General features: G+C 43.0%; 2 protein-coding genes across 2 annotated transcripts; one reads left to right on the top strand and one right to left on the bottom strand.

The window, feature by feature from the left end:
- The first annotated feature begins 182 nt into the window (after positions 1–182).
- On the top strand, positions 183–23358 carry Ccdc47 (coiled-coil domain containing 47). The gene is made up of 13 exons (XM_052758739.1): positions 183–467; positions 3997–4278; positions 5711–5818; positions 6644–6818; positions 8645–8766; positions 9168–9233; positions 12616–12717; positions 13783–13893; positions 15270–15355; positions 17195–17253; positions 17675–17784; positions 18341–18508; positions 21477–23358. The coding sequence occupies exons 2-13, from the start codon at positions 4015–4017 to the stop codon at positions 21555–21557; spliced, it is 1452 nt and encodes a 483-aa protein (XP_052614699.1). The 5' UTR covers positions 183–467; positions 3997–4014; the 3' UTR covers positions 21558–23358.
- LOC128122902 (radial spoke head protein 6 homolog A-like) lies at positions 12731–13776 on the bottom strand. The gene is given in 2 exon segments (XM_052758741.1): positions 12731–13250; positions 13253–13776. Coding segments are annotated over 2 exon segments (549 nt in total). The 5' UTR covers positions 13509–13776; the 3' UTR covers positions 12731–12957.
- Positions 23359–26843: the final 3485 nt, after the last annotated feature.

Raw genomic sequence — 26843 nt, forward strand, 5'->3', positions numbered from 1 at the left:
TGCAAAAACAAAAACGACTTGGGTTACATTTCCCTTCACGCCTCTGACCACATGGCCCCATAGAGAATGGCCACCTTTAGCTTCCGGAGCACCGGATCAAAGTGACGTCACCCTGACGGAGCCCTAGGAGAAACCCAGCCTCCGATAGAGCACTTCTAGGCCCCGGGGCGGCGAAGGTTACGTAATTTTCCCAGCAGCCCAACCTCGCCTTGCGCTGTCCTTAAGGCCGCGCCCGGCCCCCACTCCGCGCGCAGGCGCAGACCAGCCGTACGCATTCTACGTAACGGACGGCTGAAGCTACGTGAAGTGCAGAGTGCGGTGACTGAGCTACCTGTTCTGGGCTGTGTCCCAGTGACATCGCGGTCCGCAAAAATCTTTGCGACCTGAAGGCGGAGGCCAGACACAGGCAGGCTGGGTGGAGGTGGTGGCCTCAGAAGCCCCAGGCCGGGTTGCAGCCTCAGGTGCAGGTAGGTAGCGGGCCTTTGACATGCTAGTCGGTGTGGCCGAGCCAGGCCGAGCGGTGACTAAGTTGCGTGGCCGCAGAACCAGGTACTGTTTCTCACCTAACTAACCCTTTATGTCTGGCTGGTGGTGACATGCATCAATCCTCGCAAGTTATCTCTCCCGAATTAAAAAAAAAAAAAGATTAAACTTCTGTCCATCTTTTTCTGGTCCATTTTTCTGTTGGACTTTAGGAGGGTTTGGGGTCTTCTGAGTGGCTTTGAGCAAATTCCAAATCAGCTGAACAAAATCTGAGAAAATTTCTGGTGTGCAGCGGAAGAATGGAGCATAGACACTGGGCTTCTCCATGGTGGTGGAGGTAGGACCAGACACGAGAGGTTTGGCAGAAGCAGCCACTTCTAGAGTCGACCTTAGCTGAAGGCTTCTAACATTCAACTTGTTTGTAGCCAACACTTTGAAAGAAGACAGGAATGTCTACATCGTTTCTAGAAACTTCATCGTTTTGACTAATGCCATAAAGACCGAAAGGACGAGCAATGATAGCTTCACTCACCCGTTTTTTTTTTAAGTCTGGAGTCAAGTGGTTGAGAGACTACTGAGTGAGCTTGCCCAAGATAATCAGACAGGCATGTTAATGCTTGTGCATGGCCTGGATTCTTGTGTTTTCTGCTTCAGAAGTCCTAGAGGCTGGGTGACCTGGCAGAGAGTTGTGCATTTGAGAAATAGGTCGACAGGTGCTGCTGAGTCTTATTAGAAGGGAAGCCAGTGCACAAATGCCTTGGATAATTTTAACTTAAATAACCCTGAGGGAGCCTGGTTGTATGAATTGCACTAGAAATACTTCTGTGAAGCCGGGCGGTGGTGGTGCCCGCCTTTAATCCCAGCACTTATCCCAGGGAGGCAGAGGCAGGTGGATCTCTGGGTTCTGGGCCAGACTGATCTACAAAGTGAGTTCTGGGACAGCCAGGATTAAACAGAGAAACCCTGTCTTGAAAAACAAAAAAAACAAAAAAAAAAAAAAAAAAAAAAAAAAAGAGAGAGAAAGAAAAAAGAAAAATACTTCTGTGTTGTGAACATTCTGGGTATAGATTCAGCTTGAAATGACCGGACCTTTTGGGAGTCTGTTAATCAAGCTGACGATGGTAAGTAGTTACTTCTACTTGAAAAGGGGAACACTAAAGCAGAAGCTTTGTGTTTTGAGACAGTGTCTCACTCTTGCAGGCTGGCTTAAAACTCACTATGTAGGGCAGGGCAGGCTGGCGGAACTCCGGGTAGTCTAGTGCTGGAGTTACAGGATTGAGCCACTACACCCTGCTGCTCTCTTTCTTTCTTTCTTTTTTTAAATATAGGATCTAACTATGTAGTCCTGGCTGGCCTTGAACTCGGGCATCTGCCTGCCTCTGACTCCTGAGTACTGGGATTAAAGGCGCCCCGTCCTACCAGCCCTCTGGAGTTTTTGAGACAGGGTCTCATGAAGCCTGGACAGACCAGGAACACTATGTAGAGGAGGATGCCCTTGAACTTTGATCCCCCTGCCTCAGACTCTCAAGTATTGAGATTATAGGAGTGTGCCACCACACCCAATTTTATATAGTGTTAGTATCATCCCAGGTACTCTACCAACAAGTTACATACCCAGTCTCCCTTGTAACATTTTAAAATTACATTCATTCATTCATTGGGGTGAGAAAAGAAGGGAAGTATACCACTGTGTGAACCTAGAGGTCAGAAGACTTGGTTTTGTCCTTCTGCCATGTGGAGCCCAAGGGTAAAACTCGGGTCCTTAGGCTTGTTGGCAAGCCTTTACCCACCAAGCTGTCCCGTCAGCCCGCCCTTTTGTAACAAGAAAATACGGTTTGGATGTTACACCCATAGTTTAATCATCAGTACTAATACGCTCACACATATCCATCAGTGCCCTGTCAGTAATACTCTCACAGTATCCATCTTTTAGACTAAATGTCTATGCTTAAAAATAGATTTTGTTGTCGGGGCGGTGGTGGTGCACGCCTTTAATCCCAGCACTCTGAGGCAGAGGCAAGTGGATCTCTGTGAGTTCAAGGCCCGCCTGGGCTACAGACCGAGTTCCAGGAAAGGTGCAAAGCTATACAGAGAAACCCTGTCTCAAAAAAAAGGAAAAAAAAAGATTTTTTTTTTCTGGTTTTTTTTTTGGGGGGGTGGTTTGGGTTTTTTTTTTTTTTTTTTAGATAACTAAAGATACAGCTGGTGTTTAGATGAGGGTGCAGAATTGAATTGAAAACATAGTATAAATGATTTTATTGGTTGAATTTTTTTTGTGTTGTCTTCTGAGATTTCATGCAAAATTAATACTCTTTGGATGAGCCCATTCTGTCACTTAGTAGTTGTATTGATTAACATCTCCATTGCATCTTTTTCTGTATTTAAGTATTCACACTTGTGATGATCATAGTGATGTTTATCCGGGAGAGCATGTCTTCAGGGCAAACATACAAACACACCAATCTGTAGGTAAATGGCTTTCTTTTTCAGTGCCGAGGGTGACGCCAACAGCTTTATGTATGTCAGAAGAATGTCTACAAGCTTCATCTCAGCCCTAGTGTTCTCAACCCATGGATTATTTTGAAACCATTTATATATAAATAGTTGTATCTTATTATTCCTCTGAACTCCTTAATTCTTTTAGAAAGGTTTTAATAGTCTCTCAAAAATACTTTTTTGGGGGGGAAGAAAAGCCCATGGAATATAAGAACAGAAAAAGGATTTTGGAGACTCAAACCTAAAGAAATCAATAACTTGTACACATTTTAACAGATAACTAACTGCTGACAGGATCTGAATAGACCCCATACCAAAGCCTCACCTCATTGTTTTTTTGGTTTTTTTTTTTTTACATAGTATTTTCTGAATCCAAGAATATTGAGAACGGGCGGCGACGGTGGTGGCACATGCCTTTAATCCCAGCACTCAGGAGGCAGAGCCAGGCGGATCTCTGTGAGTTTGAGTTCAGCCTGGTCTACAGAGCAAGATCCAGGACAGGCACCAAAACTACACAGAGAAACCCTGTCTCGAAAAACCAAAAAAAAAAAAAAAAAAAAAAAAAAAATTGAGAATTGAGAAAGAGAAACTCAGGAGGCATTTGTGAGATTGGGTTTTTTATTTTTTGTTGTTGTTCTTTAAGACAGGGTTTCTCTGTAACAGCTTGGGCTGTTCTGGAACTTGTTCTTTAGACCAGGTTGGTCTTGAACTCAGAGATCCACCTGCCTCTGCCTGCTGAGTGCTGGGATTAAAGACATGTACCACCACACCACTTCCCGGTGATTGTTTTGTTTTTTAATTAAGGGTCAACCTGTAGGTTGGTCTGGCCTCAAGCTCAGTATGTAGCCAAGACTGGCCATAGACTTCTGATCCTCTTTCTACCACCCAAGTACTGGGATTACAAGTAGGTACCAGCACACCTAGCTGGTTTGTAGATTACGAACAATTTACAAAATATGTTAATCATGAATGTGGAATGGTAGTTCACTTAGCACACACACTCTCTGTCTCTCACAGCGTACTTTTTAAGACGCAATGAGAGCCTTCTATGCTTTCTGTGTGGTCCTTTTGGTGTTTGGGCGTGTCTCCGAAGCCAAGTTCGATGATTTCGAGGATGAGGAAGACATAGTAGAGTATGACGATAATGACTTCGCTGAGTTTGAGGATGTCATGGAAGACTCTGTTACGGAATCTCCTCAGCGAGTGCTAAGTACTGAAGATGATGAAGATGAGGCCACTGTGGAGTTGGAAGGGCAGGACGAAAACCAAGAAGGAGATTTTGAAGATGCAGATACCCAGGTAGGGGTTTGGTTTAAGACTGATTTATTTGTTTGTTTACTTATTTATTTGGTTTTTCGAGAAGAGGTTTCTCTATGTGGTCCTGGCTGTCCTGGAACTCACTCTGTAGACCAGGCTGGCCTTGAACTCACAGAGATCCACCTGCCTCACCAGGTGGATTTATTTTTATTGTATGTGCCTGAGTGTTTTGCCTGCATATAAGTGTACTGTGTGCACTAAGTGTACTGTGTGCACACCTGGTTCCCCTGAAGGCTGGAGGAGAGAAGTGGATCCTTTGGGCCTAAGCAGACATGTGGGTTCTGGGAACCAAATCCAGGTCCTCTGCAAGGGCAGCCAGTGCTCTTCATTTATGAGATGTTTCTCTAGTTCCACCAAACAGGGTGCTTATTGATTTACTGGAAAATCCAGCCGATGGAAAAATTTATTAGTGTTTTTCTCAAACAAAAACCCAAATATAGGGAGACTTTTGCTCTCTGGAATTTTCATTTTTGTTCAGTTAGAGCTCTTCTAGTTTATTCTCTCTCTCTCTCTCTTTTTTTTTTTAAGATAAGGTCCCCCTCTGTAGCCCTGCTGTCTTGGACCTGGCTTTGTAGACCAGGCTGGCCTCAACCTCACAGAGATCTGTCTTGTCTCTGCCACGCTAGTGCTGGGATCAAAGGTGTACACCATCACTACTCAGCTCTTCTAAAGATTTTGTGGTGTGTTCCTACCTTGATAAAGCATTGTGTTTTCTGTAGTTACTGTAGTAGATAAGATCTGAACTGAGGATACATAATATATGAATGAGAATTTAGAACTTTGGTATAACAAACTATTTATTCATGCTGTATATTATCTCATTTTGTTTATTTTTGAGAAAAGATCTCACTTGTGTTTTGTTTTTCTTTTTACCATATTTTACTGTGTGTGTACTTTGAAGAATTAATACAATCAGGCTAATTAACATACTCATCATCCACATAGTTTTTTATGTGTAGTAAGAAGTAGTGAGAAAACAGGGACAAGGTTTATTCTGTTAGAAAAATTTTTTTCTGGATTTTTTTTGTTGTTGTTTTTTTTTTTTTTTTGAGGCAGGGTTTTACTATATAGTCCTGACTGTCCTCGAACTTGCTATGTAGACCAGGATGGCCTCAAAATCACAGAAATCCACCTGCTTCCCAAGTGCTGGGATTATATGCACTTGCAACCGCACCCAGCTCTTTTACAAAATTTCAAATATGAAATGTGTTACTAAGTATTACCATACGTGTTAGTTTTCTGGAACTTACATATCTTATGCCTCAAAGTTTGATATTTTGCTAAAAGCATTTTATATCTCTGTGTTCTGTACTTGTTGCCTACTAGTTATGTTTTCCTTCACAAATGTTACCCCCCAAAGTGAGACACAACTGCTGGTGCCGTTTGTAGACATGACTGTGCTTTGTTTTTATAGGAGGGAGATACTGAAAGTGAGCCATATGATGATGAAGAATTTGAGGGTTATGAAGACAAACCAGATACCTCTTCTAGCAAAAACAAAGACCCAATAACAATTGTTGATGTAAGTATATAAGGTTCCAAATTCCAAACTAAGCATTATTTCCATAACTGTAATCCATGACATACGGTGGGTATTGAAATAATGGTGCAATCTAATAAAGAGCTTAACATGAATTCTGATAAGCATCCATTGCTATGAAGCAGTTCCCAAGCTGTAGTCTAGCCCTCCCACTTTTACTTAATTCAAGTAGTATAAGTGGACGACATTGGACGTGCTCTGGCAAGTGACTGACCTAGAGCTAGGTGGTGGTGACAGCAGCACACGCCTTTGGTCCCAGCACTCTGGAAGCATAGGCAGGCAGATCTCTGAGTTCCGAGTTCTCTGGTGTGCAAATCAAGTTCCAGGACAGCTAGGGCTACAGAACCCTATCTCAAAGAAACAAAAACAAAAACATGCAAAAACAAAATAAATAAAAAGCTGACCTAGAAGATCAAAATAGGCATATTTTTTGAAGTGTAACTTTTTTGTTGTTGTTTAAAAGATTTTATGTGTGGTAGTGTTTTGTCTGCATGTATGTTAAGTGCATCATGAGCATGCCTGCTGCCCTTGGAGGCCAGAGGCAGCATCAGGTCCCCTGGAACTGGAATAGAGATGGTTATAAGTTACCATATGAGTGCTGGGAACTGAACCTGTGTCCTCTGCAAGAGCAGCCAGTGCTCCTAACCATTGAGTCTTCTCTCCAACCACTAAAGTGTAACTTTTTTTCCAGTGACAGTAATATAAAGTATCCACTTCTGTTGGTGAGCTTTCTCATTTTTTTCATCCATTATTTAGACTCCATGTTCAGTCTCAGCCAACATTAAATGGGATTTTTTCTTTCTTAAGGTCCCTGCACACCTCCAGAACAGCTGGGAGAGTTATTATCTAGAGATCCTGATGGTGACTGGTCTGCTTGCCTATATCATGAACTACATCATTGGGAAGAATAAAAACAGCCGACTTGCTCAGGCCTGGTTTAACTCGCATAGAGAGCTTTTGGAGAGCAATTTTACCTTAGTGGGTAAGTTAAGCCGATTACGAGTCCAGCGGTCTGCATGGGAACAGGCTGGTAAGAACAGTTTGTCCCCTCAGCAGAAATACCTAAATGCTTTCACAGACTGCTGACTACAATGTGTTTGTTTTCTCCAAGAATTCCATAAATATATAAGTTCATCATTTTTCATTAGTCAATAGTATAATTGCTAAATAGCTTTGAATACAGTCAGTGTGAAAAGAAGATGTTAAAGTTCTGGTTAAAACAAGGAACTTTGTCATTTTAGGTAGTTTGATAAATAATTTCGGTTGGAGTTTTAGAACAGGGAAATCCCTCACAATTTCCTAAGTTCTGGGTACTTTGATTTTACTTGCACAGATGAGATATACATGAAATCTGTAGAGTAGCTAGCTGTGTGGTGTGGATTGTGAGGTTAAACTCTCTTCACACTCACTTAGCACTTTATATCTTCTTAGTAATAAGCTCCCTTCCATCTGCTGTTTATGCACATTTTAGTATGTACTTTACATGCATTGCGTTTGGTTGTTTTAATTGTTTTTTAAATTATTTTGTTACTAATTTATTTATTGGAAGTGGACAGGAATGCTTGTGACAGAGGAAAGCAGGGAAAACAGCTTGTGAGAATCAGTTCTCTCCTTCCACATTTGGTCCTGGATTCAGGTCATCAGACTTGGTAGCCAGTGCCGTCACCACCTGAGCCATCTTGCTGGTCCATTATGTAGCTCTGACCAGGCTTGGACTGCCTTGTAGGTCAGTCAGGCTTTCCTCAAACTCACAGAGATTCTCCTGCCTCTGCCTCCCTAGTGCTGGAATTAAAGCCATGCACTATTAAGTTAGGCCTCACATGTTCTTTTTTTTTTTTTTTGTCACATTGTTTTTTAATTGCTTTTTGTTGTTGCAACACTGTTAATGGGATGTAGTTTTCATTCTTGTTATAAAGAAACTAATGTTAAAGTTTATCTAAGGGGTTAAATTGCAACCATATTATTAGAACTATCTACCTGTTTACCAGTGGATGCTCTCCTCCCTGTTCCATAGTTTTTTAGGGTATTTTTGATCTGGGAATTGGATGGGGGTGGTGGGGAAGCATTCTTTGGCTCATTGCCCTCCCTCTTCTTCATGCCAGAGTCCATAACTTTTTTTATGGAGACAATAAAGAGTTTTAAAAGTAAAAAGAAGTCCCACCTCTACTAGCCTGTGCATCAACCCTCAGCACCCCAGCACATTGGCCTAGCAGATGACAAAGAACCAGTCTGTATCCTTGATGCCCACCATCTTGGTGCCTGCTGTGCACTGGTAGCGATGGCAGAGACCATTCTCTCAGCTCTCTCCATAAAGTCACAGAGAAACATGAATGGATAGCAACGTAAAATGGTGGAACGGTGGAAATCGGTAATTTTGCACAGGAAACTTTGGGAGTTGTTTGCTGTAGTCTTCCTGAAGTTCGTATAAAATTGAAATAAAATAATGATTTTGGTGATTTGGAATGTGTGGAAACTGCCATTGAACTCTCCTCTGTCAGAAGTAATTGGAATTAATGAAGCTCACACAGAAAATCCAGGCCCTTACATACAAATCTTGTTATGAAGATGGTTGGCTGAGAGATGACACTGAATATGTCTTCAAGACTAAATGAATTAATGTGTGAAGAAGCAGATGGTAAATTTATACGTAAATCTATTGAGGCGTGAGCCCTTTAGAATAATACTGAAGTAAAAGCCATAGTGCCGTCCTTTAATCCCTCTCAGAGGAGATTCTCTGAGATAGCAAGCGTTGCTCTCCTAAAGTGATCCGAAGGTCCAGGGAATCAGATTCAGTGCTTTTACTCCTAGGGGATGATGGGACTAACAAAGAAGCCACAAGCACAGGCAAGTTGAATCAGGAGAATGAACACATCTATAACCTGTGGTGTTCTGGTCGAGTGTGCTGTGAAGGCATGCTTATCCAGCTGAGGGTAAGTAGGGAACCTGGTCCCACATTTGTATCTTTCCTTAATTTTTTTTTTTTTTTTTTTTTTTTTTTGGTTTTTCGAGACAGGGTTTCTCTGTGTAGCTTTGCGCCTTTCCTGGATCTCGCGCTGTAGACCAGGCTGGCCTCGAACTCACAGAGATCCGCCTGCCTCTGCCTCCCAAGTGCTGGGATTAAAGGCGTGCGCCACCACCGCCCGGCCAATTTTTTTTTTTTTAATGTGACTGCTAATATAAATTTAGTGCTTCATTCTTCCTTGTTTGATTTGAAATAAGGTCTGAGCATTATATTTCTAGTAGTTGTCAAATGAAGCGTTTGAGTCCCCTCCAAGGTCCTTCTGTAAGTGTAAGCTGCAAGGTATTGACTCATTTCTCTCATTTTTTTCAGTTCCTTAAAAGACAAGATTTACTTAATGTCCTGGCCCGGATGATGAGGCCAGTGAGTGATCAAGTGGTATGTATTCCTGCTGCTTTTCTTGGTATAAACTGAGTTATTTTCTTAGCTATTCCATTTCTGTTTGGATTGTGTTTGGAACTCCTGGCAGTTTGTGTCCATGGCAGAAAATGTGTGCTTTTCTACCTAAGCAGGTCAGGGTTCACGTGTCGGGAGGCCTCCACTTGCTCTTTTTAGGAAGGAGATAATGTCTGTCACCACTTGTAACCGCTGGATTATCCTTACTGGAGAGAACAGTTGCCCATATAGTGTGCCCTGGTATCTGGTTCTCCTTGTGTATACTTTGCTTGATTTTTTTTTTTTTTTTTGGTTTTTCGAGACAGGGTTTCTCTGTGTAGCTTTGCGCCTTTCCTGGAACTCACTTAGTAGTCCAGGCTGGCCTCGAACTCACAGAGATCCGCCTGGCTCTGCCTCCCGAGTGCTGGGATTAAAGGCGTGCGCCACCACCGCCCGGCTTTGCTTGATTTTTTAAAACTTACCTATGTGTGTAAATATGGGCGCATGCATACCAGGGTACATGGGTGGAGGTCAGAGGACAGCTTTTGGGAGTCGGTTCTCTCCTTACATCTTGGGGTCTGGGGATCAAATTCAGGCCTCCAGGCTTGCATTGCGAGCAGCACATTTTAAGCCATCTCATCTCACCAGCCCCAGGAATACTTGTGTCTTTGACAAAACACTAGGTTTCTTCTTAAAGTTTATTTTGTTTTAGGTCTTTTTTTGGTTTTGTTTTGTTTTTAAAACATCAAATGATTCATTTTGGTTGAAAGAGCTCAAATCACAATCTAGGTTTTTGGGTGTACGGTCTTCCATTTATTAAATGAATATTCATCTGCAAATTGTGCCCTCTGTCAAAAATGTTTCCTGTCTCTCTCCCAAAGAGAGAGACCACAGACAGGATTGCTGTTTTTGCTTTTTTTTTTTAAATTATTTTCTTCTGGATTCTGAAATTTCCTGTGAATACAGAAGAACAGAAATCTTTTTTCTTTTTCTTTTTTATTATAGCTGCCATTTACCAGGTCTTTCCCTACATTAGTATTACCCCCTTTTTTTAAAAAAAGATTTAAAATTTTTATGTGTGTGTGTGTGTGTGTGTGTGTGTGTGTGTGTGTGTGGCCTGCATGTCTGTCTGTGAACCACATGTGTGTCCAAGGAGGTCAGAAAAGGGAGCTGGACCCCGTGGAACGAGTTACACATGGTTATGAACTACTATGTGGGTACTGAGAACTGAACCTGTGTCCTCTGTAAGAGCATCAAATGCTCCTAACCACTGAGCCATCCATCTCTAGCTCCACATTTTCCTTCTTCCACATACTGAGAATTTGGCCCAACCATTAAGAAATACAATTAGTATAACTAGAACCATGTTTTATCATATCAGACTTCTTGGGTTTATAACACTGCCTGTTCCTATGCAGAATATTAAGAATTATTTACTTGTATAAGGATGTTTTCCAACAATGGCCAGTTCTTGGAGTCTCTAGACACAAGCTGGGATCCAACAATTCAGTCCTGACACTGCTTGAAATTAGCTTTAGGTCCCATAGGTTGAAGGATTCAGCCCCCCCACCCCCCCATTATCCCTACTTTTAAGGAAATTTCAAATCCCAGGCCACCCATACCATGTACACTTTTGGCTGATCACCTATGAATTGAGGGTTCCCATCACCTCCCTCCAGGTTGAATAATTTAGTAGAATGATTCACAGAATTCAAGAAAAACTTTGCTTAAATTTACTGACTTATTAAGGACACAACTCAGCAATAGCCAATTTAAAAAAAAGAGGGGATGCGAAGCATAGTGGTACACGACTGTAATCCCAGCATTTGTGAGGCAGAGGCAGGCGGATCTCTGAGTTCCAGGCCAGCCTCATCTACAGAGAGAGCTCCAGTCTGGCCAGAGCTGCACAGAGAGACACTGTCAAAAAGGGAAGGAGGTATGTGGAGCTTCTTTGTCTTCTCCAAACATGCCACCCTTTTAACAGATTCAAAAGTTTACAAATATGGAAGCTTTCTGAATGTGGTTCAAGGGTTTCTGTACTGCAGAGCTCATTGCTCCTTCCCACAAGGGCCCTAAGTAGGGCTGAAAGGTCCAGCTCTCAGCCTTAGTGTTATCTCATGTTCAGCCCCATTCCTGAAGTCGTGTGGAGACTTTACATTAGCGCCAACTCAGGTTGATTGAAAGGGGTTCCCAATAAATAGTGAAGCTTACTGAAGGTTTTATCTTTGTGCCAGGAACCTGAGGCAAAACCCAGATATAATTCTTACACTTTTGGTTGTGAGCCTAGCCTTTACCATTGAGCCATCTGTCCATACCCCAGATATAATTCTTATATCTCACTGTCCATTTGGATCCTGTTTATTGCTGACTTTTGTATTTGACTACTCAGTATGAACCGACATTAGTGTTGTGTTTCTTCATAACAAATTGCCACAAAACTGAACAACTTAAAACAGTACCATTTGGGATTTGAGAAATGGCTCAGCAGTTGGGAGCACTGGCTAATTTTCTAGAGTGCCCGGGTTTGATTCCTAGCACTGACACCCATCTCATAACCATCTGTAACTCTAGTTCCAGGGGATCCAGTGCCCTTTTCTAGCCTCCATGGGTGCTGCACACACATGGTGCACAGATATGTATGCAGGCCAACACTCATCCACATAGGATAGAAATAAGAAATCTTTTTCTGTTTCTTTTTTGAAACAGTCTCACTGTGTAGACCAGGCTGACCTCAGACTCACAGACATCTGCCTACCTCAGCCTCCTGAGTGCTGGGATTAAAGGCATTATGTCCCCATGCCCAGCAAAATTAAAAAAATTTTTTTTGAGACCTTGTCTCAAAAACAAAAGCAAAACTAACAAACAAACCAACACCATTTATTATTTCACAGTATCGATACACGAGTGGTCCAATGTAGGTTAGCCGGGTACTCTACTTAGTTCTGTGAGGCTGAAAACAGTGTGAACCAGGCTGTGTTTCCTTCTTCACAAGCTCATTCAGATTTTTGTCAGAATTCAGTCTCTTGTATTTATTTATTTATAGGTACCTATTTTCTCGGTATCTGCCAGCTGGGAATTACTCAGGTCTTGGGGGCATTACCCTCAGGTCTTTATAACCCATCCCTTGATGCTCACTTTTGCCCCAAAGATTCCCTTCTTCTGCTAGGGCCCAGTTACTTTTCATATCTTGCTGGATTATGTGTAATACCTAAGACAATGCCCCTTTCTGTTAATTTGAATCAACAGATTAGGAGTCTTCTGCCATTATATCTGAATCCTGCTCAAGGGGAAAATATATATGGCAGAAGACTGAACTCTTCAGAGCTGTTTAGAAATCTATCCATCATAGAACCTAACAAATCTTGTTTTTGTTTTCTTTTTACAGCAAATAAAAGTAACTATGAATGATGAGGACATGGATACATATGTGTTTGCTGTTGGCACTCGCAAAGCTTTGGTACGACTGCAAAAAGAGATGCAGGATCTGGTATGTCCAGTTGCTGGATTGCAAATGTGTGTAGACACTGCTTCTTTTTCCTTTTTGAATGAGTCAACCACCCAGTATGATGAATGAATGTAACTTAGCGGCTGTGCTGTGGGGGGTTTATTTGGAGCATTGTGTGCTTTCCTACCCATGTCCTGCAAGGGCAGGGAACAAAAGCAACAGAAAAAATACAGTCTGTAACTACCACTAAGGGGAAAGGCTCTGGGAAAGAGCTTGGTGACCTTAGTCCTCCAGGTCTTCTTCATCCTCCTCCTCATCATCATCCTCTTCCTCAGAGGCTGCCAGGGCCTGCTCCTGTGCAGCCTTCAGGGCCTGCTCCTCCTCCACCATGGGGTCACTCATCTCCATGATCTCAGGGCCACTGAGGTATTCCTGCTGAATCGGAGCTGGCAGGGATGGGTTGAAGTTCTCAGGGCTGTACTTGTGACCCCAGCCAATATAGAGGTTCTCAAACTTCTTGCCAATGGCGTAGGCATAGGCCCCTGGCCAGAGGTTGGAGCACCCGATGGCCACCAGTACTGCGGGCTGAGGCTGCAGGAGATGCAGGTGGTCCAGGGTGACAGGTGCATGATTTCTGCATCTTCCGAGAGAGGAGTCAGAAGAGGAGGACTGACATCCTGCTCCACCTCCTCCATCCCCTTGTCCGCCTTCTCTTCTTCCTCCCCTAACTCCTCCTCCTCCTCCTCCATCTTCTGCATTGGGTTCACCCACGTACAGCGGCCCTGAGGCAGGATGTGCTGCGTGTGATGTACCCAGTTGGCCATGGAGTCCATGAGCTCCAGCACTGAGATGCCCTCAAAATCGGGGTTCTCCTGGAACGAGTCGCACCCCACGCAGCCTCATTGCCCTCCTCCTCGCCGAACTGGTAGAAGCCCAGCGGGCTGATGACACAGCCTCTTTATTACAAAGAAGTTCAGCTTTGTAGTACAGCACAGTTCTGTCTCTCAGGTGTTAAGTACCACTTCAAAATAGGTAGTACATACCTAACCTTTTGGGGAAAAAAATTTGTAATAAAATACTATGCTTCATGTTTTTATTTTCTTCCAGAGTGAGTTTTGTAGTGATAAACCTAAGTCTGGAGCAAAATATGGACTGCCAGACTCTTTGGCCATTCTGTCAGAAATGGGAGAAGTCACAGAAGGAATGATGGATACAAAGGTAAATACAATAAAAGATTCTGTGCATAGTGCACATCTGTAATGGCAGCTACTCTAGGCAGGAGGATCATGAGTTTCAGACCAGGCTAGGTAGTACAGCTAGAGACTCTGTCTCCAAAAGAATAAATAAATAAAAATCAAATACTAAATTTTATTTTACTTTTTTGAAACAACAGGTAAATAATCTGTGACTACAGATCATTCATGGTAAACATTTTCTGTGAGACTTATAGTCATCTAACTGATTTTGATAAATTGGGTAAACAGCCTTTGCTTGTACTAAAAACAGTAGCAAAGCAACACCATTTTAATGAGGCATTGGCTAGCTGTCGTGTTGAGAGGGTCGTCTTCCTGAAGCTGGGTCAGGTCTTCTCTGGTGCCGTACACTAGTCACAGTTATGTATTCCTTCCTCACACTGACATAACTGGTCAGAGGACTGTCAGTCCAGGAGACAGCTTGCCAGTTAGCAATGTGCAATCTTAAGGACTCTAGTGTGTATCTCAGCATCAAATTTGCCTAACGAGCCAAGTGTCCCATCACTCCAGCTTTGAGAGAGAGAGATGGCACTCACTGGCTTCCCTGGGTGCACCGTGCTCACACACTCATACACACACACACACTCACTCACAGTAAAATAAAAAGTTCTCTAGAAGAACTAATGACTTTCAAGCTTTCAAGGTTTTTGTTTTGTTTTTTTGAGATGGAGTCTCACCATGTAAGCCCTGGCTAGCCTGGAACTCAAAGAGATCTGCCTGCCTCTGTCCACTGGATGCTAAAATTAAAGGTGTGCGCTACCACTCCAAGCCAACTTTCAAGTATTTTAGTGGTTTTTTTTGTTGTTGTTGTTATTGTTGTTTGTTTTGTTTTAAAAATTACAGCCTTAATCCTTTGATGGTGTTATTTAGTCATTCATGAGTTTAGTTTGTCTAAGTAAAGGTGAGCACGCAGGGCAGGCACTTGTGATCTGTCATGAGTGGCTAAGGCCGGAGGATGGCTGCAGAGAACCGTTCCTTTTTTGTTTTTTTGTTTTTTCAAGACAGATTTTCTGTGTAACAGCCCTGGCTGTCCCAGAACTTACTTTGTAGACCAGGCTGGCCTCGAACTCAGAGAGATCCGCCTGCCTCTCCCTCCTGAATGCTGGGATTAAAGGCGTGCGCCACCTCTGGCCAAGAACCATTTCTTTAAGCTGAAGGTAAGGGCTGAATTGATGGCTCATTAGGCAATTCTGGTTTTTTGGTTTTTTTTTTTCTTTTAAGAAAAAGGTATTTTAGTCTGAATGACATTTTATAAAAATAAGAATTAAAAGGTAAATATCTGTAAAAGCTTGGAAACGCACCAAACTCTAGTTAATATTCTTTTTTTTTTTCGTTTTTCAGATGGTTCACTTTCTTACACACTATGCTGACAAGATTGAATCTGTCCATTTTTCAGACCAGTTCTCTGGTCCAAAGATTATGCAAGAGTATGTATGACATACAAGTATTAAAATTCATCTTCCTTATTGGTTCTATGTTGGAATACCACAAAGTGCCTCTGCAGTTTCTTTACCAAGTGGGAAAGTGAAATTGGTAATGAATGTCCTTCCACCTAGTGCGGCATGAGAAGCCACTGGCAGCCTCCTTGACCCAGCATGCTTGCGTCACTGACCCAGTGACCTTCAGAAGGAAGGGCTGGTGCTAAGAAATTGCAGCTGGTCCACCCTTCACCACATCTAAATTTGTGATGTTTGACTTTAAATACAAATCTATGTATTTTGTATTTTATCGCCTTGTCTCACTTCCCTTTTGAATACCTGGGTGTGTTTTTAAATGACTTCAGTGCCCCTGGTTTCTGGTTTACAGCAGTATTGTTCAGGTGTACAGTATTGTTCATGGTTTGGGCTTGAATCTGTTGCTGGATTTGCAGCCAGTCTCTGGAAAGCATAGCTAAATCTCCTTCTGATAGAGAATGGGCTCTGACCTGATTATTAGTCGCAGGCTACTCTCTATACTACTCTATGGGGTTGAGTATAACTAAAGCCATTCTGGACCAGGTGTGGTGGTACGGGTCTTTGATCGCAGCTTTCAGAGGCAGGAACAGAAGGAGCTCTGAGTTCATTCTGGGAGCTATGGGGTTCATTTCCCAATACCAGAATAAGAGTAGCAGTAACAGAATGTATTTTGGATTTAGTTGTGTGGAGATTACTCAGGTCCTTATGCTTCGAGATGATGTTACATCATCCTCGCCTTGCTAAACTTAGTAACAACACCAGGGACAAAATATTACATTGTAGCTTTCTCAAGCGTCTGGTTGGGGGTGGAGCAGAAGTCAATTGTTTGATAGTCAAAATTTGCAATGAAATGACAGAACAAAATTATAAACAGTGCTCACTCCAAATCCATGAGGGATTTTTGGTTGGATAACCCCCACCATACCAAAGTCTCAGGATGCTTGAGTCTCTCCTACATAAAGTGATGTGTTTGCAGTAACATACATAGCCTTTTTCACAGGAAACCATCTGTGGATTCTTGTAATACCTGAATTACAATTACTAAGTGCTATTAAGTAATTGTTAAACTGTATACCTCAACTTTTAAAGAATAATGACCAAGAAAAAAGAGAAAGTTGGGGGTTGGAGAGCTGACTTGTGCTTAAGAGTGTATTGCTGCCGGGCCATGCACGCCTTTAATGCCAGCACTCAGGAGGCAGAGGCAGGTGGATCTCTGAGTTCGAGGCTAGGCTGGGCTACAGAGTGAGTTCCAGGAAAGGTGCCAAAGCTACGCAGAGAAACCCTGTCTCAAAACTCCCCCCCCCCAAAAAAAAAAAAAGTGTATTGCTTATGCAGAAGACCAGGGATCAGGGCTTGGTTCCCAGCTCACTCATGGAGTCTAAAAACCATTCTAACCCCAGTTGCAAGAGATTTGACACCCTTTTCTGGCCTCCATGGGAATTGCATACATACATACATGCAGGCAAAACTCATACACAAAATAAATACAAATTTAGAAATTAAAAAATTAAGCAAAAGTATTTAAAATATGGCCTCATATTTAAATATAGGCATATTTCTGGCTCCCTGGGTGGAAGGGAAAATATCTTGCCACTGGAGACATCCCTGGAGGGGTGCAGATGTAGCACAGAGTGGGCTAGATGACTGTCAAGTGCCTCAGGCTCTTTGATCACTGTTGACTTAGAGATGCAGAGTACATACAGTGCTGTTATTAGCGGGTATCTGCCCAACTGAGTCAGATGGGTGGCTTGTGTGCATGGAAAGTGCCTTTGCATGTTTGTTCTCTCTTACCAAACTTCTCTTTCATGACAGGGAGGGCCAGCCTTTAAAGCTGCCTGACACCAAGAGGACACTACTGTTTACATTTAACGGTGAGTATTCTGGGTCCTGTCTGGCTATTCTTAGCTTCCTCGAAAATGTTTTTGAGATTGCTTTTCCTTCTGAAAGAATAGCTCTAAAACTACAGCATTGCGCCGGGCGGTGGTGGCGCACGCCTTTAATCCCAGCACTCGGGAGGCAGAGCCAGGCGGATCTCTGTGAGTTCGAGGCCAGCCTGGACTACCAAGTGAGTTCCAGGACAGGCGCAAAGCTACACAGAGAAACCCTGTCTCGAAAAACCAAAAAAAAAAAAAAAAAAAAAAAAAAAAAAAAACTACAGCATTGCTAACCTCCTTCCTCCTTGCTGATTTCTGGCTTCCTCTAAGGAGCTAGTTTGTTAGCATTAAGAAAGACTGCCAGCCCAGAAGTGGTAATGCTGCCATTGACTCAGTGGGAAATGGCTTTGTTTTCCAGTGCCTGGCTCGGGTAACACGTACCCAAAGGATATGGAGGCTTTGCTCCCCCTGATGAACATGGTGATTTATTCTATTGACAAAGCCAAAAAGTTCCGACTCAACAGAGAGGTAAGACCCAAAGCCTTTCTTACAAACCGGCACCTTTTCCTGTTGGTTTTCCCCAGTGGGCAGCGGCTGCCAGTGACTGCAACTGAATCTTGGCTACTTGACCTGAAGTGCAAAGGGAAATAGTTGTTTTGTTGTTTTGTTTTTGGTTTTGGTTTTTCGAGACAGGGTTTCTCTGTGTAGCTTTGCGCCTTTCCTGGAACTCACTCTGTAGTCCAGGCTGGCCTCGAACTCACAGAGATCCGCCTGGCTCTGCCTCCCGAGTGCTGGGATTAAAGGCGTGCGCCACCACCGCCCGGCAGGAAATAGTTTTTGTTTTGTTTTGTTTTTGTTGTTGTTGTTTTTCCAGACAGGGTTTCTCCTTGTAGTTTTGGTGCCTGTCCTGGATCTCACTCTGTAGACCAGGTTGGCCTCCAACTCACAGAGATCCACCTGATTAAAGGCGTGCGCCACTGCCACCCAGCGCAAAGGGGAATAGTTTTACCAAAGAATGCTCAGTGGGGTTTTCTCCTGTGGGATGGAAATGGGTTTCTTATGAAAACTTTGTTTCCTGGGGAAGGGTAAACAAAAAGCAGATAAGAACCGCGCACGCGTGGAAGAGAACTTCCTGAAGCTGACACACGTGCAGAGACAGGAGGCTGCGCAGTCCCGGCGTGAGGAGAAGAAGAGAGCCGAGAAGGAGCGGATCATGAATGAGGAAGACCCCGAGAAGCAGCGCAGGCTGGAGGTGAGACACCCTGCTGCTGGGCCTGCTGGGTTTGGCTGTTTTATATGTTTTGAGAGTATAATATAATTGTATCATTCTCCCTTTCTTTTCCTCTCTCCAAAACTTTCTGTATACATAGCCCCTCCCCCCAGCTCTCTTCAGATTCATGGCCTCTTTTGTTGTTGTTGCTGTTGTGTGTGTGTGTGTGTGTGTGTGTGTGTGTGTGTGTGTGTGTGTGTGTAAATGTATAAGCACAACCTGTTTAGTCTGTATAATGTTGCTTGTTTGTATATTTCCACGGCTGACCGTTTGGTATTGGCTAACTGGTTGGTGTGCTCTTCCCTGGGAGGATTATTTCTCCAGCTCTCCGCGTTCTTTAGTTGCCTGAAGTTCTTTGTCTAAGGTTGAGGCTTTGTGAGAATTCCCCAAAACTAGTTTGTTTTTAATTACCCAGATGTGGGCTGGAGAGATGGTTCAGCGGTTAAGAGTACTGACTAACTGCTCTTCTAGAGGACCCAGATTCAGTTCCTGGCACCCTCACACAGACATACATGCATGCAAAACACCAGTGCACATGAAAATAAATAAATCTTAATTATCCAGATGCCTATTTGTACTATACTGTCTACTGTGATAATCCTGTGTAGAGATGTAGGCTAAAAGTTGAATACTCTTCAGCATTTGGGATATGTTGTCACTTGACAGCACTTTATTCCTCTTCTAAGCCATACTTAGTTGAGTTTGTGTACCTGGAATTACCCTCTTTACCCCCCACAGTCCCATTTCAGATCACACAATTAGAAAGAACTTAGGGACTAAAAGACACTGGCATATGCGCCTTATATTTACATAAACTTGTCATTGAAAGTTAGGATTTGGGGCTGGAGAGATGGCTCCGTGGTAAAGAGCACTGACTGCTCTTCCAGAGGTCCTGAGTTCAAGTCCCAGCAACCACATGGTGACTCACAACCACTTGTAATGAGATCTGGTGCCCTCTTCTGGCCTGCAAGGATACATGCAGGCAGAACACTGTATACATAATAAATAAAATAAATCTTAAAAAAAAAAAAAGAAAGTAAGTTAGGGTTTGATACAGAAGTAGTGAATTCTGAGGTTTGAATGACATTCTTCAGGTAAAGGAGGCTCCTGCCAAGAAAATAGGAGTTGCTGCTGTGTGAGTATGTAGGTGCCAGGAGTCAGTCACTAATGTGTGGTGAGAGGTGTTCAAGAAACCTTAAAGCTGCTCCTGTGCCGCATGCTTTTTTTTTTTTTCTCTCACGCCACAAGGTAAAAAAACAAACCCTTGTGGGGATTTTGGGGTTTTGTTTTTTATCTTTTTCATGTCCTCTTGCTTTCTTGATTTTGTTTGGAGAGATGGACGGACAGAGCAGGGTGGTGGTAAAGAGACACGTAGATGTGTACAAAGGACAGACTCGGGTGTCATTTGAAAGGTGCTGTTCGTCTTTGTGTGTGTGATGCTGGCATTACACTTAGTCTTGTACATGCTAGGAAAGTGCTTTACTGCTGGCGTGTTCCTGGCCCTGCTTTTTTGCGGGGGAGAGGAGCATACAGGGACAGCATCTCTCTCTGGCCTGGAACTCACTTAGTAGGCTAGGCTGCCTGGCCAGCGTCACTCTTCCTCAGCAAGCGCCTGCCACCACACCAGACTTGACACAGGCTCTAGGGATGTGCGTGGGCCCTCATGCTTCTAAGACAAGCATTCCATCGACTGAGCTCTCTCTCTAGCCCTTAATGGCTGTGTTCATCCTAAAAATATCACTGTTTTTAATGCTGTCTTCATAAATAAAAATGACTTTTTGGTGTATACACATGGAAAATCTGCATTAAGAATCATCAATAGAAGAAAAAAATAACAAAAGAAAAGAAAAGAATCATTAATAGGTATTATCTTTCTTTTTTTTTTTTTTGTGAAGAAGGAAGTTCTCTTTTTCTGTGGTTTGAGACTCCAGTGGCTTAAAGGGAAAGGGGCCCAGGACTTAACCTGAGTGAGTTGGTAAGCTTCTTACAGAAACTTTTTAAAAAAAAAAAAAACAACCAGTTTAAAGCCTGGCAGTGGTGGCACACGCCTTTAATCCCAGCACTCAGGAGGCAGAGCCAGGTGAATCTCTTGAGTTCGAGGCCAGCCTGGTCTATAGAGCGAGATCCAGGATAGGCACCAAAACTACACAGAGAAACCCTGTCTCTAAAAACCAAAAAAAAAAAAAAAAAAAAAAAAAGACATCATTTCAAAACAATGTCTTACAATACACATTGGCCTGGAACTATGTAGCCAAGGTTGGCCTCAAAGTGTAATCACTCCTGCCTTAGTCTTCCAGATGTTTGGATTGGAGTGTGTTATCATGATTGGCTTGCAGTTATCTTTATAAGTATCTTCAAGAGTGTTCTCTGCTGCAAGACTAAGATTTTTTTTTTTTTTTGGTTTTTCGAGACAGGGTTTCTCTGTGTAGCTTTGCGCCTTTCCTGGAACTCACTTGGTAGCCCAGGCTGGCCTCGAACTCACAGAGATCCGCCTGCCTCTGCCTCCCGAGTGCTGGGATTAAAGGCGTGCGCCACCACCGCCCGGCAAGATTTTTAATGAAAGGCCCACACCTTTAATCCCAGCACTTGGGAGGTAGAGGTAGGCAGATCTCTATGAATTCTAGGCCAGCCTGGTCTACAGTGAGTTCCAGGATAGCCAGGGCTATATAAAGAGACCCTGTCTCAAACTCCCCCTACTCCCCAAAAGGGAGTTTGAATAATAATAGGGGTGAGTAGACCTCTGGTGCCCATGGAGACCAGAGGCATCAGACCCCTTGGAGCTGGAGTAACCGGCAGTTGTGAGCTGCCTGACATGTGCCTGGAACAGAACTTGGGTCTTCTGCAAGAGCAGCATGAGCTCTAACCACCAAGCTGCTTCTCCAGCCCCGGGTTTTTCATTGTGTGCTCAGAGCTTAATTTGGATCTTTCTCTCCCCCTCCCTATTTCACAGGAAGCTGCTTTGAGGAGAGAACAAAAGAAGCTGGAGAAGAAGCAAATGAAAATGAAACAAATCAAAGTGAAAGCCATGTAAAGTCACCTCGAGGGCTCCTCCGCCCGTCCACCTGTAAGCTCTGCGCCCACCGGAAACGGGAAAAGCACGAGTCCGTTTCCCCCTAAAGTTCACATATTCCTGTGACTGAGAAGTCCTTAGTCCACCCTCCCCTCCTCTTGGTTTGGAGTTCTACAGAGGCTGTAGATACATTGAAAGGGCTCTTTCACTTATTTCCGCCCTCATAATCAAATTAGTTTGATTATTTTATAAAAGAATGGTATATAAAGTACGTGTAGTTTAAAATATTTTTAAATTATTACGTGAATCATCAGTGCTTTGGTGTTTGAAGAACAATCATGAAATTTCTAGATGGGTTGTTGCTTTTTGTTTAAACTGGGCAATTGGAGTAACTGTGGAGACTGACCCCCAGAGTTCCTATTGGAATTGCACAATAAACATTGCTTGTTGTTTTCCTGTGTCACATTAAACTTGTGAGAGAAGTGGAATTTAGAACTGGTATGTGGTGACGACTTTCAGATCCCCTAGAACATGGTGCAGTGTGTTGGTTGTGTGTGGGCGGTGCTGGCGACAGTATTACAGGTGGAAAGCTCGCGGTGTTGGGTACTGTAAGTCCATGGAAGAGTCTAGAGGCAGGTAGTCCAGGAGCACTTTCTCCTTGCCTGGTACTATGAGCTAATGACAGTGTGAGTGCTGAGTTTGAAGTAGTTGGATGTTTATTTTTCCTGAGTAAGAAATGCGTGAAAAGCGAGCTGCTTCACCTAGCTCCAATCACCGCTCTGTGAGGTCATAGTGCTTTGCTTGGTTGCTGCAGCCTGTTGGGTCTTCACGGAGAAGCTGTTCTCTGTCTTACACGGCCTCCTTTCTTCTCCCTCTGCTTCTATCTTGTCCACAGTTGAGGCCGGTACATACTTTCTTAAAACAAATAGCCATCGATCTGCATAAGTATGCTTTTAAAAAGTGAGCTTTCTGGGCTGGAGAGATGGCTCAGAGGTTAAGAACACTGGCTGTTCTTCCAGAGGTCCTGAGTTCAATTCCCAGCAACCACATGGTGGCTCACAACCATCTGTAATGAGATCTGGCTCCCTCTTCTGGCCTGCAGGGATACGTGCAGGCAGAACACTGTATACATAATAAATAAATAAATCTTAAAAAAAAAAAAAAAAAAAAAAAAAAAAAAAGTGAGCTTTCTTAAATGATTGAGAGTTTTGTCTGCCTCCTGAGGCGGAAGCTTTCATGGGGAGAGGCCCCCCCATCTGCATAAGCATTGGCTTGTTGAGATCTCTGCATTTTATAAATGCTTCCTACTGAGAAAGCATTTTTTAAGTCACTCTTTGTACCAGGTAATTTTTGCTGGGATGGGAAAGAGTTGTTTTTGTTTTTTTTTGGGGGGGGGGACTGGGTGATGGTTTTTTGTTGATGCTTTCTGTGTTCTGAGGCGGTTACAGTGAGTTGTGGTGAAAACAGTGTGTGCTGTTGCCTTGGGAATTATATGGAGTTTTTCATGTGGCTTTGTCTAGGTTAATAGAAATTGTGTACGCTGGGATATGCAGGTGTATGCTTTTTAACAGTTCACAAGTTTTAAGTTATTAAGAATAACACAAAATTGAATCACTTTAAGGCCATATGATTCTAGACTTAACATTGTTTTACAAATCTTTAAAATACATTTTAGAATAAAAATTGATGTGCTTAGTTATCTTTTGAGTAATATAAGCTTTCTTAAAGTCCCATACATTCGGACTGTGGCAGCTAATTTTGTAATTTAAGCATTCATATGAACTACCTATGACATGTATTAAAAACTGTTGACAAAATCTGAGAGTGCCTCCTTGACTTTTTGGAATTGTCCTACAAGAATATACACATACATGCCGGGTGGTGGTGGCTCACGCTTTTAATCCCAGCACTCAGGAGGCAGAGGCATATGGATCTCTGTGAGTTCGAGGCCAACCTGGTCTACAGAGCAAGATCCAGGAAAGGCACAAAGCTACACAGAGAAACCCTGTCTCGAAAAACCAAAAAAAAAAAAAAACAAAACAAACAAAAAAAAAAGTTAGCACTAAAATGGTTCTCCCTTAAAAGTGTTAATCTTGACTATTCCTTTGTAGTTACCACTTAACACTTTGGTGTATTTTATATTCTAAAGCCCTGTATGTTGCTTCAGAAAGGGTCTCACTATGTAGCCCAAGTTGGCCACAGTCTAACTCCTGATTCTCTTGGAGTTGGCTAGCCTTGAACTCAGAGATCTGCCTACCTTTGCCTCCCGAGTGCCAGAACTAAATGTGTGTGCTCCCGCACTCAGCCCACCTTAGCCGCATATGTTATTAATGAGCTCTTCTTAGTCAGCTTTCTACCATTGTGACAAAATAGCTGAGGTAGTAAACTTCAACTAGGAAAAGTTCCTGGACTTTGCCCTCTTGCCCAGGGGAGACAGCTTGTAGTGGGGCAAAGCCATTTACTTCACAGTGGTCAGGGTGCTGACAGATAGGAGGGCAGGGGTTCTAATAGCTCAAGGACACAGCCTCAATGATCTGACTTCTGTCTACAGTTTCCATCATCTACCCATAGTGCCTGTCACTGGCTATTGACTCAGTCTTTACCATGGCATTTTGGGTGGACTTTTAAGATTCAAGCCATTATAGTATTTTCCTTGGGTTAAGACATCTTATTATGCATCAGTGGACCAAGTGAGGAGAATCTTGTTTACATCACACTGGAAAGAAACCATGCTTTCCAAATCCCTTTGCCTGGAGTTCTGAAATATAAAACAAAGATTTGGCTTCAGCATCAGTAAAACCAATTGCTAGGACCAGTGAGATGGCTCAATGTTGATGTTAAAGGATATAAAAGAGTTAGACCCATAGGGGTGGCTTCTATTACAAACTGCTGAAACAAAAGTAAAAGTAAAAAGAAGCCTGGCTGCGTGTGGTGTCATGTGTCTTTAATCCCAGTGTTTGGTGATCAGCAGAAGATTTGATTGCAAGAGGACAGCAACAGGACTGGAGAGAAGGTTAAGGGTTAAGAGCACTTACTCCCCTTGCAAAGGCCCCCCACATTGAAATCTCAGCTACCAGCTGATTCTAACTCCAGCTCTAGGGGATCTGCTGCCCTCTTCTGGTCTCTGCAGGCAACTGCATTCACATGCATCTGAACATAAATAAAATCTTTAACAAAGGGAGACGGTGTTATCTTTGTACAAGTTCACAATGGTCTCAACCCTCTGAATTTGAGAAGGAATAAAAGAAAGCTATGATTTTTCCTAATGGTAGATCATATTGCTTGCTTGCTTTGTTTTTGAGACAAGGTCTCATCTATAACACAGACTGGCCTGGCATTCATGGCAATGCCCCTGCCTCAGCCTGGAGTGCTGGGGAGATAGGTGTGTACCACCACATCTACTTGTTTTCTGAGAGGACTACTTGCTGAGTGTTACTTAGGCTAGTTTCCAACTCATGGGCTCAGTTTTCCTGCATCGGCTTCCCAGGCGGCCAGGGGTGCACTACCACACTCAACTTGCTACTGTCCTACCTACCTACCTTTTGAGACAGGGTCCTATGTATTCCAGCTTCTGATGCTCACCCTGGCCTTTTTTTTTTTTTTTTAATTACTTATTATGTATATAGTGTTCTGCCTGCATGTGTCCTTGCAGGCCAGAAGAGGGCACCAGATCTCATTACAGGTGGTTGTGAGCCACCATGTGGTTGCTGGGAAATGAACTCGGGACCTCTGGAAGAGCAGTCAGTGCTCTTAATCACTGAGCCATCTCTCCAGCCCACCCTGGCCTTTTTTTGTTTTGTTTTTCAAGACAGGGTTTCTCTGTGTAGCTTTGCGCCTTTCCTGGAACTCGCTTTGGAGACCAGGCTGGCCTCGAACTCACAGAGATCCGCCTGCCTCTGCCTCCCGAGTGCTGGGATTAAAGGCGTGCGTCACCACCGCCTGGCCACCCTGGCCTTTTTAAAGTATTCCTTTCCTTGGGGGTAACTGAGGAACAAGATACTGCCTCTGCCTGTCTGTTGAACATGCTGCCCTTCATAAGTGTTTTCCACTTTCTAAAGGTATTTCTAGTTAGCATACAAAATAATGAGTTTCCTTATTACATGTTCATACACATAGCATTGTACCTTGCTCATATTTGTACCCACACTTCCCTCCCTCCATTCATATTTTAAATTTTCATATTTACATAGATTTCTTCTGTCTATTTTTCAATTAGCTTATCTCTTATCAGAGTTAGAACTGAAGCCAGTTTCCTGTGTCAGGAAAGCTCTGGATTTGTGCACACTAGATAGTAAAATGGAAAGAGCATAAGGTTGAAAATACTTTACAGATAAGTAGTCCTAATCAACTTGTTCTATACATCCACACATTTCCCTTTTTCACTTGAGTTTTTTTTTTTTTAGCTTTATTATTTATTTTGTATACAGTGTTCTGTCTGCATGTATGCCCGCACACCAGAAGAGGTCACCAGATCTCATCATAGATGGTTGTGAGCCATTATGTGATTGCTGGGAATTGAACTTAGGACCTCTGGAAGAACAGCCAGTGCTCTTAACCTCTGAGCCATCTCTCCAGCCCTTGAGTATTTTTTTAAGCGAGGAGTTCACATATGTGTTTTCATGTGGAGGCTTATGTATTTAAACAATAGAGTTAAAAATACAAGTAGCCAGGGATACACAGAGAAACCCTGTCTCGAAAACCCCCCACAAAAAAAACATAATTTATACTGGGTGGTAGTGGCACACACACGCGCCTTTAATCCCAGCACTTGGGAGGCAGAGGCAGGTGGATCTCTGAGTTCCAGGCCAGCCTGGTCTGCAGAGTGAGTTCCAGAACAGCCAGGACTGTTACACTAGAAACCCTGTCTCAGAAACAAACAAACACACACAAGTAGCCTTTAAAAAAAAGCAAGTAGCCAATTCAACCTATCTCCATCCATCCCTTTAGACTTCAAGTCAGTTTCCGAAAGCTCTGGAAATCTTAAACACTCTTACTCATTATAAGTCAAAAGCATCAGGAACTTGCGCCTTCCAGGGCTCACACTCTGTAACCTCTGAATGTTGACCTTTCATTATACAGTTTGTTCGGACTTACCCTGATTGGTGTATAAAAGCTATGTATTTGCTCCTTGAAGCAGTCTGGGACTCTGAATAGCTTTGGTAGGTAGTCATACAGTTGGTAAAATCTTTTAGCCATGCTGATTCTCAAATTGTAACGTCCTGTTAGAAAATGTGGTGGCTGAGTTACTAGGTATTAGGACAGATGAAGTACCTAATGTTAACACATCCCATTGTAATGACTGTAAGA

Source organism: Peromyscus californicus, unplaced genomic scaffold, assembly GCF_007827085.1.
Source record: "Peromyscus californicus insignis strain IS unplaced genomic scaffold, ASM782708v3 Scaffold_3__1_contigs__length_106647218, whole genome shotgun sequence".
In the NCBI taxonomy this organism is placed as follows: Eukaryota; Metazoa; Chordata; class Mammalia; order Rodentia; family Cricetidae; genus Peromyscus; species Peromyscus californicus.

What these genes read in the sequence shown, in the direction of transcription:
- Ccdc47 (XM_052758739.1), top strand. Translation starts at nt 4,015, where the DNA reads ATGAGAGCCTTCTATGCTTTCTGTGTGGTCCTTTTGGTGTTTGGGCGT. An exon ending in TTGAAGATGCAGATACCCAG is followed by an intron (nt 4,279 to 5,710) that starts GTAGGGGTTTGG and finishes TTGTTTTTATAG; the next exon opens with GAGGGAGATACTGAAAGTGA. An exon ending in ACCCAATAACAATTGTTGAT is followed by an intron (nt 5,819 to 6,643) that starts GTAAGTATATAA and finishes TTCTTTCTTAAG; the next exon opens with GTCCCTGCACACCTCCAGAA.